This window comes from Hydra vulgaris, chromosome 05, assembly GCF_038396675.1.
Source record: "Hydra vulgaris chromosome 05, alternate assembly HydraT2T_AEP".
NCBI classification, from domain to species: domain Eukaryota; kingdom Metazoa; phylum Cnidaria; class Hydrozoa; order Anthoathecata; family Hydridae; genus Hydra; species Hydra vulgaris.
Window position 1 is genome coordinate 42,211,767 of NC_088924.1, and position 18,243 is coordinate 42,230,009.

The 18,243-nt window shown below is 28.9% G+C and overlaps 2 protein-coding genes across 3 annotated transcripts in view; both read left to right on the top strand.

The window, feature by feature from the left end:
• Window positions 1-18,243, top strand: part of LOC105844463 (uncharacterized) — a 70,709-nt gene that overhangs the window by 44,234 nt on the left and 8,232 nt on the right. For both annotated transcript variants that reach the window (XM_065798247.1, XM_065798246.1), the window contains exons 7-8: window positions 7,862-8,853; window positions 9,135-10,278. In XM_065798247.1, coding sequence (XP_065654319.1) covers window positions 7,862-8,853; window positions 9,135-10,278 — 2,136 coding nt within the window. The remainder of the gene's footprint in view (window positions 1-7,861; window positions 8,854-9,134; window positions 10,279-18,243) is intronic.
• On the top strand, window positions 3,344-5,144 carry LOC136080879 (uncharacterized). The gene is made up of 2 exons (XM_065798245.1): window positions 3,344-3,706; window positions 3,881-5,144. Exons 1-2 carry the CDS (start codon window positions 3,436-3,438, stop codon window positions 5,131-5,133), a joined length of 1,524 nt encoding a protein of 507 aa, XP_065654317.1. The 5' UTR covers window positions 3,344-3,435; the 3' UTR covers window positions 5,134-5,144.

Consider the following 18,243-nt stretch of genomic DNA (forward strand, 5'->3'; position numbering starts at 1 on the left):
TTTACTGATTAAAAAAATTGAAAGTCATATTTTTAAATCATATAAGGGGTCTTCCATAAATTATGTCACATTTTAGGAGGAGGAGTTTGTGGTTATGTGACGAGTTTTATTACTAAAAAGTTAGGATGTTGTGATAAGGGTGGAGGAAGGGGGGGAGTGGCAGTCGGGGATCTAAAAGTTCAAATTATGCGTAACTTAGTTTATGGACGACCCCTAAGTAGTTTTCTTAGCTGTTAAATCTTTTTAAACACAGTTAGGAAGTATCATTTTTCAAATGTAGCAATTGATGTCTATTAAATGTGTCTGAGCACATCATTAGAATAAAACTCTTAATAATTTTTGAGCTGCTATAATTTATCATTGAAGTTAAATAAAAACAACATTTTGGTTTAAATATGCATTTAGTTTACAAGTTATTATAATCGTGGTTTTAATAGCTATTTTTTGTGGTTTATTTAACTAATTATGCAATTTTGTAATTAATTGTGTAATTTATTTAACTAATTATGTAATTTTGTAATTAATTGTGTAATTTATTTAACTAATTATGTAATTTTGTAATTAATTGTGTAATTTATTTAACTAATTATGTAATTTTGTAATTAATTATGTAATTTATTTTACTAATTATGTAATTTTGTAATTAACTGTGTAATTTATTTAACTAATTATGTAGTTTTGTAATTAATTATGTAATTTATTTAACTAATTATGTAATTTTGGAAGAGTTTAAAACAAGAAAAGGCCCATGTGCTAAGAAATAAGTTGAGTGCAGAAATTTTCACTTACAAGGCAAGTGCTCTACCACTAAACTACTTAAGTTAACAAATTTGTTATACAAAATATGTTATAAATATATAGTATATTATATAATAATATCATTGTATATATAATAGAAATATCTTCAACCTGAAAGAAATATTATTTTTTGAGCTAAGAAATGAAATTAAAAAAAAACTATAATTTTTTACAGCATAATTGAAACTTTGTATAGTCTACTCAAGCATTTAATGAAATACTTGATCCCTAAAAACTTTAGTTAATTGTAGAAAATTTATAGAAAAAAATATGGGATTCCAAGGAGTCCCTTTTTTTTTGACTCTAGCCGGGCACAACAAATCGGTGAATGTGTAAACCTTTATTTTTTTCCAAATAATTATGGAGTTGATACTTTTTTGTTTATTATAAAAAACACATCTTTGTAATAAAAATACAATTAGTTACTAAAATTTAAAACCCATTTTCAAAAACTTTAAAAAAACCATGTTAAAACATGATCACTTTCTTTAATAGCGTTACTTTTAAATAAAAAAACTAAGTACATTATTGAAGAAAGTAATATGTTTTAGCATGGTTTTTGCATGCATTTACAAAAGCATGTAAAATTTTACATAAATTGAATGCATTTGCAGTTACTTTTTTAAAAAAAAACCGCGCTTAAATAATATGATTGCTTTCTTCAATAGTTTTTTTTTAAAATTTTTTTCTTTTCCTCAAAGTGAATTATGTTTGCTTGCATATTAACACTTTTAAAAGTTTTTTAAAATATTTTTAATTTTTTCTGAAATATAATCTGATAGAATAGATTTTTTATGTTTTATTTATAGTTTTACTATTTATATTTTTATAGTATTATTTATAGTTTTTATATGACTTATTTACAGTTTTCGTTTGACTTATTATGTTTGTTATAGTTTTCATTTTTTATTGTGCATTTAACAACACCAAAAATATGATATTTTTATCAACTTAATATTTAATACTCAATATGATATCTTTTTAGATTTAAAAAAAAAATTGTGAAAATTTCTATAAATATTTGTTTTATTTTAGTTACTTTTATTTTAATTGGTTTTTAAATTTTTTAAATTAAATTATTTTTTTTAAACATTTTTCTATGCATTTGTAAAGTGCCACTTTACAAATGCATAGAAAAATGTTTAAAAAAAATAAAAATTAATTAAATTCAATAAAAAAAATTCAATAAGCATCTTTTTTTCCAACAACTTATTAACTAGAATAAAAGAATAAAAATAGAATAAAGTTTTATTTTTTTTAAAAATAAAACTTAAAAAATATAAATAAAAATTTAAAAAGGTTTATATGTTGTCTTGTTTGACAAAATATAAACCTTGTTTATCTCTTAAATTAGATGTTTATCAATAAATAAAGATACTAATTTTAATGTTCAAAAAATTTGTTGCACCCTATCCAGAGTCCCTGAGTCCCTGAAAATCGATAGGACTTCACATCCCTGGTGTCAATACATATAAATGTTTTGGTATCAAATATGTGAATATAATAATTATGTATATATACAAAAATACGCTTATACATGAAGACGCTTTCTTATTTCAGACATTATAATAAGTGCAAATAGGTTACTGCAAACATGGGCTGTATGAGTTGCACTGATTAAAAAAATACAAGTTAGCTAGCGAGTGCAGATATAACAGTTTTCACTGATTATTTAAAACAAGTTCTGAATTCTGTTTGTAGTTGAAGACTTGTGAAAGGGTAATTCCATGTCAAATCATCCAGGTCATGTCACCCCATGTTTGGGATTTTGCTAATTTTTTTATATGTTATAGGGTTTATGAAAATTAAGAAAATTTAAAATTTGGAACCTCCAACCCCTTACGGTTCTTGAGATATTCAGGTTTCAATTTTCTTATTTATGCTGACTCAGCATTTTTTGCAAAATGTATTTTTGTCATTAAATAGCAATAATTAATGGACGAAATAAGGTATCATTCTGAAATTTGGTACATAGACAATCTTCCATATGGCGGATACAAATATTAGATTAAAAAAATTTTAGACCACGTTAAGTACATGTAAATTGAATAATAATGGCATTTTTTTTGGGGTATTTTGACGGTCAAATTTGTGATGTCACCTTGATAATTTTTTTTTAGGCATTAATATAACTTACAATATAGGTATCAAACTTCACTATTAATTAAAAATATATTATTGCATTTTTTGACTTTTCTAAATTCAGCCTTTCAAGTAAAGCTTATATAAATGCTGAGTCAGCATAAAATTTATTGCTAACTTATTAATGAAAAAATTAGCTATATCTTAATTTCTGGTTGTAAAAAGTCATTTTCAAAGTCATTTTGAAGGCAATAATAGATGTATATAAATATAAATTCTAAATTTTTTGTACCTGGGGTAGGCCCCCCCGCCCTCCCAAAAAAAACGAAAATTTTCCTAATTTTGTAAAAAGTTTTTTTTAAGTCATTTTGAGGGCAATGATAAATGTATACGTATTTATAAATATTTGGTACCTGAGGGAGGCTTCCCTTCCCCTAACAAATAATTTGTAATAAGAGTTTTCTATAAACCAAATAATGTTCATGGTATTTCTAAATAAATTTATTTAGTAAAATATATAAAAATCAGATTTTTCGAATAGATTAAAAACTTTAAATGATGGAAAAGTGTTCTATTGGATTAGAATGTAATGTTGACTGCCACAAGCAAGGTTTAACAAGAAGACAAGGTCTTTTAGATCTATCAGCGTTTTCAAGTGTTGAAAAACAAGAGTTATTATGGAGAGCTGGTTTATTTGATTGTGAAAAATTGTTTACAACAGTTTGCTATTATCATAGAGAATACTTTGGAGCTGCATTTGAAAGAAAATTTCAGAAATGCTGTAATCTATATAAAAAACATGGAAATCGAAAGAAAAATGTGAAAGGTAATTTTTATACTATTTTGATGAAACAGTTTATTATTTTGATTAAAATAGTAATTAAATAAATTTAAAAAAAATTAGGTACATTTATAAAGTAACAATTACACTCATTTGTTCTTTACAATGATGGTGAGTTGATATTAGTTTTTAGAAATGATTGTTTCCTTTTTTTCATAGGAAATGTGAAGATATCGCTATCAATGGCAATAACTCTAAAAACACAAGACATTGCTGCTGTACCTGGGTGGAAATTATGCAGTAGTTGTTACAAAAGGGTACATTGTATAAATAAAGAATTAAAATCAATTGATCAATGCTATAGTAGGATTGAGCCTGAACAAGAACAACGTTCATCTCTCAATGAAAGTCTTGGATCTATAGGTGTGTCACCTATTAAGCTTAAATCAATTCCAAAACACCAACGATTACCAGCTGCCAAAAGAAAATTTGATCAAATAACTGGAGCAACAGCAAACAAAATAAAAAAAGTTTATGATATTGATCCTATGATTACATTGACACCATCTTGTACACCATTAAGTTCTTCAATTGATAACCAAATTGACGATCTATACTCACTTTTAAATGAATTGAAAGATAAGATAAAAAATGTGACATCATACTCCGCAAAAATTCAGATATTAACACTAACTCCAGAATCAAGGTCACTCGCAAAGTCTGCAGAATTTTTTAATGTATCTAATTACCTAGTACGAGAAGCTAGAAAAGCTAAAAAAAAACATGGAATTTTGCATAAACCATCATCAAAAAAAGGAAAGTCGCTTTCCCACGCAACCATTGATCTTGTTCATAGCTTTTATCAAAGTGACGAGTACACACGAATGCTGCCTGGAAAAAAAGATTTTGTGAGTATAGGGTACAGGCAACACATGCAAAAAAGACTAATATTGATTAATTTAAAGGAACTATATGTAGCATTTAAGTTCCAACATTCTAACTTAAACGTCGGATTTTCTATGTTTTGCAGCCTTCGCCCTAGATGGTGTATAACCACAAACTCGTCTGGCACCCACTGTGTTTGTGTCTGTACCTATCATCAGAATGTTAAGTTGTTAACTGATGCTCTTAAAATTGACAAAGACTATAGAGATTTGATGGAAATGATTGTTTGCAATAGGGATAATGTAGAGTGCATGTTACATCGATGTCCGTTATGCCCTGGTATTGCTGCTTTAAAAGAATTCTTAACAGCAAAGTTTGACAACAGCCATAAAGAAATAACAATTAACCAATGGCAGCATACAGATAGAACTACGCTGATCAATCAAAAAATTAATATTGAAGATGTTATCGACCTTATATGCAATAAAATAGATAAATTAACATCTCATTCACTTATAGCTAAAAGTCAAGCCAAGTACCTCAAAGACTGTAAAGAGTTATTAAATCAAAATGAGTGTATAGTATAGTGTGACTTTGCAGAGAACTTCCAATTTATTGTTCAGGATGAGGTGCAAAGTTACCATTGGAATAAACCAAAATGTACACTTCACCCTATTATTATTTACTATAAATCAAATGATAAACTACTATTAAAGTCATTTTGCATCCTTTCTGATGACGCTGAGCATGATGTATACTTTGTATATAAAATACAACAGCTCATTACCAATTACATTAAGGCAAACATTCTACAGATTAGTAATATTAAATACTTCACTGATGGATGTGCAGCACAATATAAAAACTTTAAAAACTTTATTAATCTTTGTCATCACAAAGAAGACTTTGATATTGATGGTGAATGGGTTTTTTTTGCTACTAGCCATGGTAAGTCTGCTTGTGATGGCGTTGGCGGCACAGTAAAACGATTAACTGCACAAGCTAGTTTAAAAAGAACAGTGACTGGACAGATTTTGGAGGTAGATAAGATGTTTAAATTTTGTGTAACCAATATAAAAAACATTCAATTTATTTTAGTTTATAAAATAGAAATAAATGAAGTACGATCATCATTGCAACCAAGGTTTACTATGGGAAGAACCTTGCCAGGAACAAGATCCTTTCACCATTTTATACCAATTGATAAATATACAATTTCTTTTAAAAGGATGAGTCAACAAACTGATGTTCAGACATTTAAGCTTGTGCAGATACCAAATGAGCTGGTTGTGCAGCAAGTTATTTATAATCATATGGACTATGTAGCTTGCATGTATGACAGCTTTTGGTGGATTGGAATTATAAACAAAAAAGATGAAGGAGAAGGAGATTATAAAATTCAATTTATGCACCCACATGGTCCCAGTCCAAGTTTTTCTTGGCCTGCACGAGAAGATATGTGTTGGGTCCCATCAAATCATATTTTATGTACCATTGATCCGCCATCTACAACAAATGGTCGTGTATACAAAATTTCAGAAATTGAGTTGGCAAAAATTATTGAACAAAATAATCAAGATTTTTAGAAAAAGTTTCTATTGCGTCATTATTTTTATACTTGTATATAATTTTTTTAAATATAGTTAAATATAATTGTATGTGTAATTAGCACAATTTGGCCACACAAATAAAAATCTCTTGGTAACTTGTCTTTATATATTTTCATTAAAACATTTTTGGAAAGATTTGGTAATATGCCTTATTGCGACCCCCAACCTAGCTGGCATCCAAAAGCTTGATGGAAAAATTTTAAGAAAGCAATCCTTATTTTATTGGTATAACAAAATTAGCAAAATATAAATATATTTTTCGTGGTAGGGCGGGTGAGGGGGAAGCCTACCCCACTAAATATTTATAAATACCTAAAAAATTATCATTGCTCTCAAAATGACTTTAAAAATAACTTTTTACAAAATTAGGAAAATTTTCATTTTTTTTGGGAGGGCGGGGGGGGGCCTACCCCAGGTACAAAAAATTTAGAATTTATATTTATATACATCTATTATTGCCTTCAAAATGACTTTGAAAATGACTTTTTACAACCAGAAATTAAGATATAGCTAATTTTTTCATTAATAAGTTAGCAATAAATTTTATGCTGACTCAGCATTTATATAAGCTTTACTTGAAAGGCTGAATTTAGAAAAGTCAAAAAATGCAATAATATATTTTTAATTAATAGTGAAGTTTGATACCTATATTGTAAGTTATATTAATGCCTAAAAAAAAATTATCAAGGTGACATCACAAATTTGACCGTCAAAATACCCCAAAATAAATGCCATTATTATTCAATTTACATGTACTTAACGTGGTCTAAAATTTTTTTTAATCTAATATTTGTATCCGCCATATGGAAGATTGTCTATGTACCAAATTTCAGAATGATACCTTATTTCGTCCATTAATTATTGCTATTTAATGACAAAAATACATTTTGCAACAAATGCTGAGTCAGCATAAATAAGAAAATTGAAACCTAAATATCTCAAGAACCGTAAGGGGTTGGAGGTTCCAAATTTCAAATTTTCTTAATTTTCATAAACCATATAACATATAAAAAAATTAGCAAAATCCCAAACATAGGGTGACATTTTTTGATTTTTTTGGATGATTTGACATGGAATTACCCGAAAGCGTCTGTTTTTATTTTATAAATAGCTAGAACTTTATAAAAAAAGTAATATAAAGCAATATCCAGTATATTTGGCTGGATAGATATATATCCAGCTGGATACCTGATAGTTAGATATCCATTGTTTCATACTAGATACCTGCCAAATATCATATCTGATATACATCTCTACTAAACACTTTTAAGCCAAAACTACCTCTCTTTGTACTCTGTCAAAAACTTTTTTATGGTACTCAAATGCCATCAATAGATCTTTTTTATTTTCCTAAAATCTTTTATGAACTTTTTTTACAATAGATGTTGCACCTGCTTCCCAGCCCAAAAACATGGAAAGCAGGTGCAATGACCTTTCATAACAAGATGTTATCTCTGTTATAAATTAACTTAAAACATGTTATATGTTACCTTAAAACAAAACTTTAAAACAATATGTTATCTCAGTTATAAATTACCTTATCAAGTTACACAAAAATGCCAGACTTTTTTTAAAAAGAATCTTGACTTATTCCAAACTTAGTAGAAAAATGAAACAAAAAAATTAACTTTTTTACAACCACTTGCATAAAAAATTTTTTGTAAGTTGTTTAATTCTATTTAAATTATTTAATTTTTCTTTTAAGATAAAAAAGTATCAACATCATCTTGGATCCAGATCAACTCTGCTACTCAAGAACTATTTGCTATTAGCATACTATCGTTATTTAAATTTCAGTCCTCTTATCAATATTTTATTCAGGCTACTAACAGTGCAAACTTAACAGCTTTGTCAGGTTTTAACTTTACAATGAACAATTACCCTTTTACAAGTGACTGCAAAATAAGTGTTACCTTTAACTACAAGTTTGTAGTCGAAGAATTGGCAGAGTTAGATGTGCTTCGGCTTTTTATTGAAAAAACAAGCTCCTATTATGGTGATTCGAAGGTAAATAACATTAAAATAATACAGTTTCAAAAAGTTAGCAGTTCATATCAAGTTGTATGGAGTAACTGCTCATTTTCATTTTCCTCGCAACTTGAAGCAACTCGTGGACTCACTGAAGCATATCGCAGCCAAATTAGTTTTATTTTTTCTAAAGTGGTTTTAGTAACTGGTAAAATAAATCCCAACTACTTCAGTTTTATGTCTGAATATTTTGAAATATTGGAAGTGTCAGGAAATTATGATTGCATTGAAGAACCACCCATACCTAATGGAAACTATATTGAACATGCTGAATTTTGCAGCTTGTTTTACAAAAGAATTGACAGTATGACATTTTACGATAAACGTGATGGAAATACTAGATTCTTACAGCTTGGTCTTACATTTCAAAATGGAAATAAAGTCTCTCCTGATCATTGGATACAAATGAATGATGATCAGTATGTATATGGAGTATTGACACCACAAGTTATTCAAAGAGCCACAGAATATCAATATTTAATTGTAGCAACTGATTCTTCAGGTAGAACTGCAAATGTGTCATATAAGATACTTACCAGTACAAAAGATATACCCTTTGATCCGTTTTTTCGAACCGGGTTTGATGTTTTGAAAGATGACATGAGTACTGCATTTCTTTTATTTACATTTGTCAGGAACTTATCATTGTATCTGAATTCAAGCGATAAGGTTTGTTTGTTTTGAAAAATTTATAAATTTATTTTTATGTTAATTATTTGTTAAATAAATCTAGAATTTGAATTTTTTTTAAGTTTTACAATTTTTAAAAATTGGATCTTTTTTTTTATAACTTTTTTTTTAAAAAAAACTTAAAATTACTTTTTTGCTTTTATGGACAAACTTTAACTACTTTTCATTCAATTTAATTTTTTTGGTTTGATGGACAAACTTTAATTGCTTTCCATTTAAGCTTTATGTTTTTGGTTTGATGCATAAAATTTTTATTTAAGCTTGGGCAAATCTATATAAAATCTTTTGACTATCCATCAACAATTGTTTGGACACACTGTTCTTTAATTATATGCACTCAACAAAATTTGGATAATATTATAACAAAGTTGACTACTATACAGAATAAGCCTGTCTCTCAGTTTATTACTGCCATGCAACCTTATATTATTCCATACTCTACTCAGTTTTGCCTAGGAAGTTGTGGTCGAAATGGGGGAAGTGATACAGTTGTTATTACTCCACCTCCAATTTCTGTCAATGAATGTGGATTTTGGAAGTTTTATGTTCCATCAAATGCTTTTCGAGATATCTTAGGTTATCTTGATTCCAAATCGTTTTGTTTGAATTTGCTTTATACAAATGGTAGTTCTGTTCAAAAATCATCTTGGTTGCAGTTTAATGGTCCACAACAAATGTTTTATGGTGTAGCAACAATCACCCAAATGAGTTCAAACCAAAATTATTTACTTACATCTGTAAATCAAATCACAAGTTTTTTTAAATCTAGTCAATGGAGTTTTGATTACACCAAGTTTGAAAGCTTGCAAAAATATGGAACAGAACTCTGCTTCTTTGAGTTCCTTTTAAGTTCAGAATATAATTCAGACTACAACGATGTCAACATTGTATTTCTATTTATTACAACTCTATCAGCATACTTGAAATCAGATAGCAACACAATTCAAATATATAGCTTTCAAAGGTACTCTGGGTATCCATATAACTTTCGAATAATATGGACAAATTGTTCATACACTGCTTCATTCATTCAAACTCCATTCTCAAACTTTTACTATGCAAGCATTTCAAGCATTTTAACTCAAATTACAACTTTTAAAGATAATTCCTACAACGTTAATGAAATGATTTACAAATATTTTAAAGAAAACTCCAAGTTTACAATTTTGTCTGTTTCAATAAATAAAAAATGTTTCAAACCTCCTAATACCCCTCCAAAATCAAATGGAGATTTAAGTTTGTATCCAAAATGTGGATTATTTCGATATCTTATTCCTGGAGATGCTTTTTATGATGAACAAGATGGTAATACACGAAACTTAACTTTATATTTGAGAAAAGCAAATGGATTAATGTTAGATGCTTCAGACTGGCTATTTATTAACAACAGTCAATACATATTAGGTAAATGTAAAAATTATTAATAACTGGTAGAATATATTTAAACTTATATTGTTATTTATTGTTTTATAAATATATGTATATATATATATATATATATATATATATATATATATATATATATATATATATATATATATATATATATATAATATATATATATATATACAGTATCGGACAAAACGAGTGCAACGAAATAATGCTAATTTAGTTTCTTTATATAAAAGTGCTGCATTTTTTCAATTTAGAGAAATAACTATGTAACTGTTTAGAGACAAAGCTCTTTAAGTTTTATTCATCACAAAGTTCATTATTTGTACACGAAAATTAATAAATTAATCAAAAGTATTAAAAAAAGTTGATTTCCTTCTGGATAAAACAAGTGCAACTTGACAAAATGTTGACCAAGCTGTATTTCGCCATTCTTGGAGAATCCTTTGTTGTCGATCACAGCCTTGCATCTTCGAGGCATAGATTCAATCAGGTGATAAAAACTTTGTGGAATCGCTGCCCAGGCCTTTTGGATTTGTTCAAACAGTTGATCCTTATTACGAACACCTTCACAATTAATTCTGCGGTTGACGATCTTCCACAGGTTCTCGATAGGGTTGAGATCCGGAGATTGAGGCGGCCAATCTATCACAGATAGGTGGTTGTGTTGAAACCACTGCTTGACTACTTTTGCAGTGTGTTTCGGATCGTTGTCTTGTTGAAAAACCCATTTTATTGTCATATTCCATTCAGCATGAGGTAACATAACATCTTTCAGGATATTTTTATACATGAAACGGTCCATTAATCCATCGTTTCGATGTATTGGACCTAGACCATTAGCAGAAAAATACCAGAAGACCATCACATTGCCTCCACCATGCTTCACGGTCTTATGGCAGTAATGTAAATCGAGGCGTTTTCCGGCCGGTCGATGTACACGGCAAATGCCATCGCTCCCAATGATGTTGAACTTCGATTCATCACTGAACAGGACAGTTTGCCATTTCTGCACATTCCAGTCAATATGAGATGTAGCAAATAGGAGTCTTTTCTTCTGGTTTTTTAGTGAAATCAGCGGTTTCTTTGCAGGGCGTCGAGAAAACAATCCGGCTTCAATAGCACGTCGTTTGATTGTTCAGTCCGATACAGGCAGCTCTAATTGCATTTGTATCTCGACTGATGATATCCAGGGATCCTTCTTGACGGATCTGACAATCATAGAATCCTCTCTAGAAGTGGTGGAACGCGGTCTTCCACCTTTGTTATCTGCTGCCAACTTCCCCGTAGAACGATATTTGGAACATAGTCTTGATACGGTCCATTTTTTCACGCGATATTTATTATTTTTTTTTTTTTCTTTTTGCAAAAAAGCAATATATTTACCAGAAATATAGATGTTTTACATAAGAATGTTATACGTTATAAAAAATATTTGTACAGTCTACATTCTGGATGGTTCACTCTCATATAGCTAGGCTAAATCGAGGAGAGCGACCATCGAAATGAGCGACCATTTATCACAAATACTTTTTTGTGACATTCCACTTACGTAATTGCCAATAATTTTCTTTCTTAGTTCCAATCCATGACTGTCGAGAGCCATTTTTGCACTTGAAGTCATAAAAATAATAAAAATAAATAATCACGCTTCTCAAGGCTTACCGTGTTACATTTACCTTATGATGATACAATAATGCTCTGTGGAACACAACATCTTGGTTGGATGTGGACTGTATTGATGTAATGAAACACTTGTTGTATTCACTTCTTGTATTGATGTTCTTCGATAGAACACTTTGATAAAACTCACTTCGATAAACTGTCTTGATAATACTGACTGAATTACATGTAGATTTACATGTCTCTTATATAGTAAAATGAACCTGTGTGAACCTGTTCTGAAAGATTCTAGATACTTCTTTTCGATGCTTCTGGAAGCTTCTGGATGCTTCTGAATATTTCTGGATACTTCTGGATGCTACTAGATGCTTCTTATAGAAACTTCTGGAAGCTTCTGCATGCTTCTGGAAACTTCTGGAAACTTCTTGATACTTTCTTTTTATTATTAAAAAACTTCCGTGACATTGACACGGATCAGACTTAAGAAAATGAAACAAACCAAAAAAGTTGCACTTGTTTTGTCCACTGCAAAATGGCAGTTGTCAACGAAATTCTGCCTGTGTGCTGTCACCTGTCAGCTGATTGCTCATGTCATGGCATGCTATGACTCCAGACTCCTGAACTGTTTGCTGTGGTAGTATAATTCGTTTCATTTTTAAGACATGTAAAATTAGGAACACTTTTTAGCATTGTTCGATGTTGGTTGCAAATGTTTTGTCCAATGCTGTATATATATATATATATATATATATATATATATATATATATATATATATATATATATATATATATATATATATGTATATATATATGTATATATATATATAAAATTTTATAATATACATACAACCCTCAGAGTTAGGGTCGGCATTTGGCAATGGCAATCTCATTTTTCCTAATTCCAAGGGTTGTACATATATATACATATATATGTATATATTTATGCATGTATACATATGTATAATAGTATATATATGCATATATATATATATATATGTATATATAGTATACATACTTGTATCCAGAATTGCAATATGGTCTTTTTTCTCTGGTCCACCACTAACATAAATGATTGAAGGATCATTAGCTGAAAATGAAGCCATTATGCTGGCAGCTTGCTGGATTTGGTGCATTCCTCTGCTTCTCTAAATACTTCTTCTAGACTGTGGCAGGATAGCTTCATCCTTGTTGCTGAAGGTTTGTGTGGCTGCTGTGAAGATAAATGCAGCTTTCCTTTTACTGGTATTTGTACAATCCTGCACTGCTGCAACATCTTGTGTTATAACATATTTAGCTGATGCTTTTTATTTCAAATATTTTAAAAGCAAAATTTAGATATTTTTTACGAAACAAGAATTTTTGCAAGAAATACATAGAGATAATTTAACATTATTTTTATTTATAAGTTATAAGTAATTTCTTAAAACAAAACAATAAATACTTACCTGCAATACAATAATTTATGATACAATAAATAATTACCTCAAGCTTATAATATAATTACAATTGAATAGTTACCTGATGATTCTGTGGCTGCCAACAAACACTACATTTTTCTAATTTTTGTGTTATTCAAGTAATTTTTATTCCATTGAATTTTAGCTTTTCAAAACTCACCAGAGCTATAAATATTAATATATATATTTTTATAGTTTATATTTATATGTAATATAAATATAAACTATAAAAAGTATATTCATTTTTTTTAAATAAGTTTCAAAAAAAGGTTTTTTGAAACTTATTTAAAAAAATAAATATACTTTTTATAGTTTATATTTATATTACATATAAATATAAACTTTAAAAAACAAGTAATATTTAAATATAATTTTTTTGTTGTTGTTGTTTTAACTTTTAAACAGCCCATAATACTATGCTAATTAAAATTGAAGTGGCTTCTAAATGTCCTCTGGTCCGCTTTTGTTCTATTACACTTTTGTTCATTTGTACATATTAGTAATAATAATATCATAGAAATTTATTGTTTTAATTTCAATTGTATATTTTAAGGAATTAAGAAAATTTCTCTGTTTGAATACTATAAGTTCTCTAAATTATGAATTGTTCTACATAAAACAACAGCAAAAAAATTAATGAAACCTTCTATTTATCATAAGATCATTTTTAGTTGAGTCTTTGAAGGCTTTTAATATACTTTATCTAAATGGATTAATTTTATTTCCTTTAAACAGATTTATTTAGTTTCAGGTAAAGATATTGAATGTGGAATAATAACTTTTTTGTTATAGTCATTGAAACTTGTGTCACGAAAGGAACCTATTGTTCCTTCCGTGACACAAGTTTTAAAAGCCTATAACTAAAAATTAAGAATTCTACTAACAATGTCTTTTCTCAAAACTTATAGATATTTGTAGGTAGTTTGTTTCCTATTTTTGCCCCCTTCTCAACGTTTTTTGTTTTTTTTTAATTTCCAATTTAGTTTACAAAGGTCATTCCTTTTAAAAAATACTACCCATATCAAAAAATACTTGTATCTTGTCTCTGTCAATAATCCATTTAATGCTTTTACTAATAAAGTTTTTCAACCATGAAGGATTTTGATTTAAGACCTGCTTTATTTTTTAACATTTCATAGCAAGGTGTGACAATTTTTGATGTAAAAATTTTCATAAAAAAAAATTTGCAAGTTTATGGGCTTTAATTAGACTGTAAATATTAAGTAGAATGGGATTGGTTGGGCATATGCTGTCTTTAGAAAAGCATCATCTTTTATTTAGTTGTAAAAATTAAAGACTTTATTTTAATGGCATAACATAAAATAGTGTTTATATTATTTATATTATTTATAAATAGTGTTTATTATTATTAATTTTAGTTGAATCTTCTTTATAATTTGTTAAATTCTATTTTCATGGTTCAGAATTTTTCATTCTAACAAAAGCACTACATTTAACAAGCAGATATTTTCTTTATTTTCTTCAAAACCTTTTCTTTGATTTCTTTAAAACCCTGTCTTTGTTATCTTGTAACTTTTTCATCTATTTTAAATTTTTGGAAAACATTTTTTCTTTAAATTTTCAATTTCGTTTTTTATATTTCCATTTTTAAATAGAAAATTGTGGTTGTAATAATATTTGTATATGGTAAAGTATGTAGCCATATATGGTATAGAACTTAACGAAGATACTAAGTGTGGAGCAAAGTTCAGTAAATTGTTTTGTTTTTTGTAAAATGCATTTTTTGTATATTTGGTTGTTTTCTTATTTGCGTCGTCTGACTACATACATTTAAAGATGACAATTCATCATTAAGTGTATTTTTACCTATATCTTTCTCATGATTTTATAAACATATTTTTGAGAGCTTTTACTGTGATCCATTTTACTTGGTTATAATCTTACTTTTCAAGTTTATATTTTATATTTTTCTAGAGGTTATATTAAAGTCAAAGTATTTAGAGTCATTTTTTGTACAAGTTAATAGTTCAAATCTAAAACAAAAAAGTAATACTTCTGGTTATTTTAGTCAAAGGTTTTGCAAGGTATTGTTATTATTATTATTATTCTGAAAGAATATCTGAAAAGTTTTTTATACAAAATATTGTAAAGAAAAAATTGGTTTTTTTAAAAATTTGAATTTTTAAGTAGAAAATTGTAAGAATGCATAATAAAATAAAATAATAATAAAAAGTAAGAATACATGTCGAAGTTTAAAAATTTAATAGGAAGGTCTGAGAATAAATAACACAAAAGATTTTAGTTTCTGACAAAAATTATCTCTAAGAAGATTAAGTAAGAAGTTTTTTTTCTTTTTTAATGTTTTAGAGTCACATTTCTCACTCATTTTTGTTTTCGCTAATTTTTCAAGCACTGGAAATCATCAGTGATCTTGGCCTATGGTTGAATGGAGTAAGTTTTTTACAATCTTCAGTTTACTAAACGATCGTTCACCCTCAGCAACTTACACAGGAATAGTGTTAAAAATTTGGAGCATGATACAAATGTACAGAAAAATTCAAAGTTCAAGTTTCTTCTCGAAATTTTGATTGAGTAGCTGCAATATATTTCTGTGCTTAAAATTGTTTTGCGGGCATTGTTAAAACAGCGAGTTGTTTAAAGATTTTCTCTTTGTTCAAATCTCTTTGATAAAATCGTGCAAGCTTAACTTTGAACAGAAAGATCATCATTATACAACTAGATAAATAAAAAAATATTGCCAAACAACGGGATTGCCTTAAATCTTGAATCAATCTGCTGGATCAGACTATCTAAACCAAAATTAAAAACGTTCACTTTGAATTCTTTTGTTTAGCTGTTGTGAAAATGGACTGTGTTTGATGCCGCATCGTAAAAGTCCTTCAGTTTATGCTTTCTTTTAGTAGTGAGTTCAGTTTTGAATCCTAGCGGTCCAGCTACAGCCTCTTGTAAAATTTGCAACCAAGAACCCCTAATTTTTTAAGATCTTTCAACAGCTGTCAAATTAAATGTAGCTTGTCATTGATGGTACTGGCTTCAAATTGTAGAAGACAACTAATGTCGTTAACAACAATAAGGGTTTTATACCAAATCGTAATTAGCAATGCAAATTCAAAAGTTGATAACTATTTTTTAAGGTTCTTAGCTGAGCTGCTCAGTGGTCATATCTAGATTTTCCATGACATGTTTAAGAGCTGCCAACATTCCTCTTGGCCTCTTGGCAAGTGTTTTGATCACATTGGTATGAGAGCTTCATCTTGTCATATAAAGTCTATGCAGTGAAATTCTTGTTGCTTCAGTGAAGACCTTCCATCTGGCAGGACTTGCACTAAAAATTACTTACAAAGATTCAACATTTCCAAAGAATATTTAATCTCAATGGTTCAGCTGCTTGCACACCAGCCAAATTCAGAATATGAGCACTTCAGTGAATGTACAGAGCTGCCAAATAATTTTGCCTTATAAAGGCTTGAGTTTCCTCGTAAGCACCTAGCATATTGGATTCATTATCGTATCCTTGACCGCAAAAGTTTTAAATATCCAAACCTAGCCTTGTAATCACATCAGTGGTTACAAGGCTACATCTTGTACAACTTGGTTACATTGATTCCTTTCTTCTTTTCAAAAAATTTCAACACACAAAATTCATTCTTTTCTTTCTTTTTAGAGAAGAGAACAAAAAAAAAGGTCATCTGCTCAGTGTGAAATATATTATGGGTACCATTGACGATGATGTTGAAGTAGATACCATCCTGGATTTCTTCGACCTCTGCACTTCGGATGACACTACCAAATTCTCTGATGAACTCATTTTGAGAGGACAAAGACAGGTAATGGAAAATCATTCTGGAGCCCTCTTGTTGATGGTGTCTTACATCTTCCAAGTGGGATGTAACGACAATTGAGAGAACTTTATAATTAGTTACCCAAAAATGCTGAATTCCTAAAAGATAAGAAAAGATTAACATCCAAAATTCCAAGAAGAATTGTCCTTCATTTAGCTGCCTCAGAGTTTATTTGCTTTTGGAGCTTTGTATCTATACCAGTGGAGCTAATAAGACAAATGATTTCTTTTTCCAATCTAAGTGGAACTTTTGGTGCACTGCGCTGGATTGATGCTGCTTCACACGATCAAGTTTCCTCCATTGATCCCTAGCTCCTTCGTTCCAATGAAGAAAGGACAATTTCCTGCCTTTGAATACTACTTTCGCACCCAAGAGATGCTTTGATGGTCAAGCTCTAAATCAAATAATCTCTTTCTACTTTTTCCTTATTAGGCAAAGATTTATAAAACACATTCAAAGAAAAGATTCACTTCTTAGAATCACGAAAAAAATCTTGTTGCTTCAAAGAATGTGAAGAGGATCCCATAAAATGATTACATCTTTTATTGGTGGGGTTAATTGAGTATTCGGAGAAGATTACATCTTTTTGACGCAAAGCACAAAATAGGAGTTAGCATTATTACAAAATTTGATACAAAAAACAGTTAACTTATTGGTGGGGTTAATTGAGTATTCGGAGAAGAGGCATTTTCTTTGGTCTGTGTTATGGATTTAAATCCCATATCCTCTAAAATCTGTTTTTTCATTGCTTCTTTTGTTGTTTTTTATTAGCTGTAGCATGGTTTTGAGCACCAGAAGATTTCTTTTGACCCATTTTTCAAAACGCCTAAAATGTTTTGTAATTTATAATGAGTTTACAAACAAATGTTTCAATATTTTGTTTTTTTTCCTAACTTGACAATCGCAAATATAACAATTTAAAACAAAATTTATACTATTTTTTTAATTTTTTAAGAAGCCCCAAGAAGTCTATACGATATTATCACAGAGCACCTCATTTCTAACTAATCTCTCAAGAGATCAGTTAGAAATAGGGTGCTTATAAATGGCTTCAAAGTCAGAGATGGCTTTGA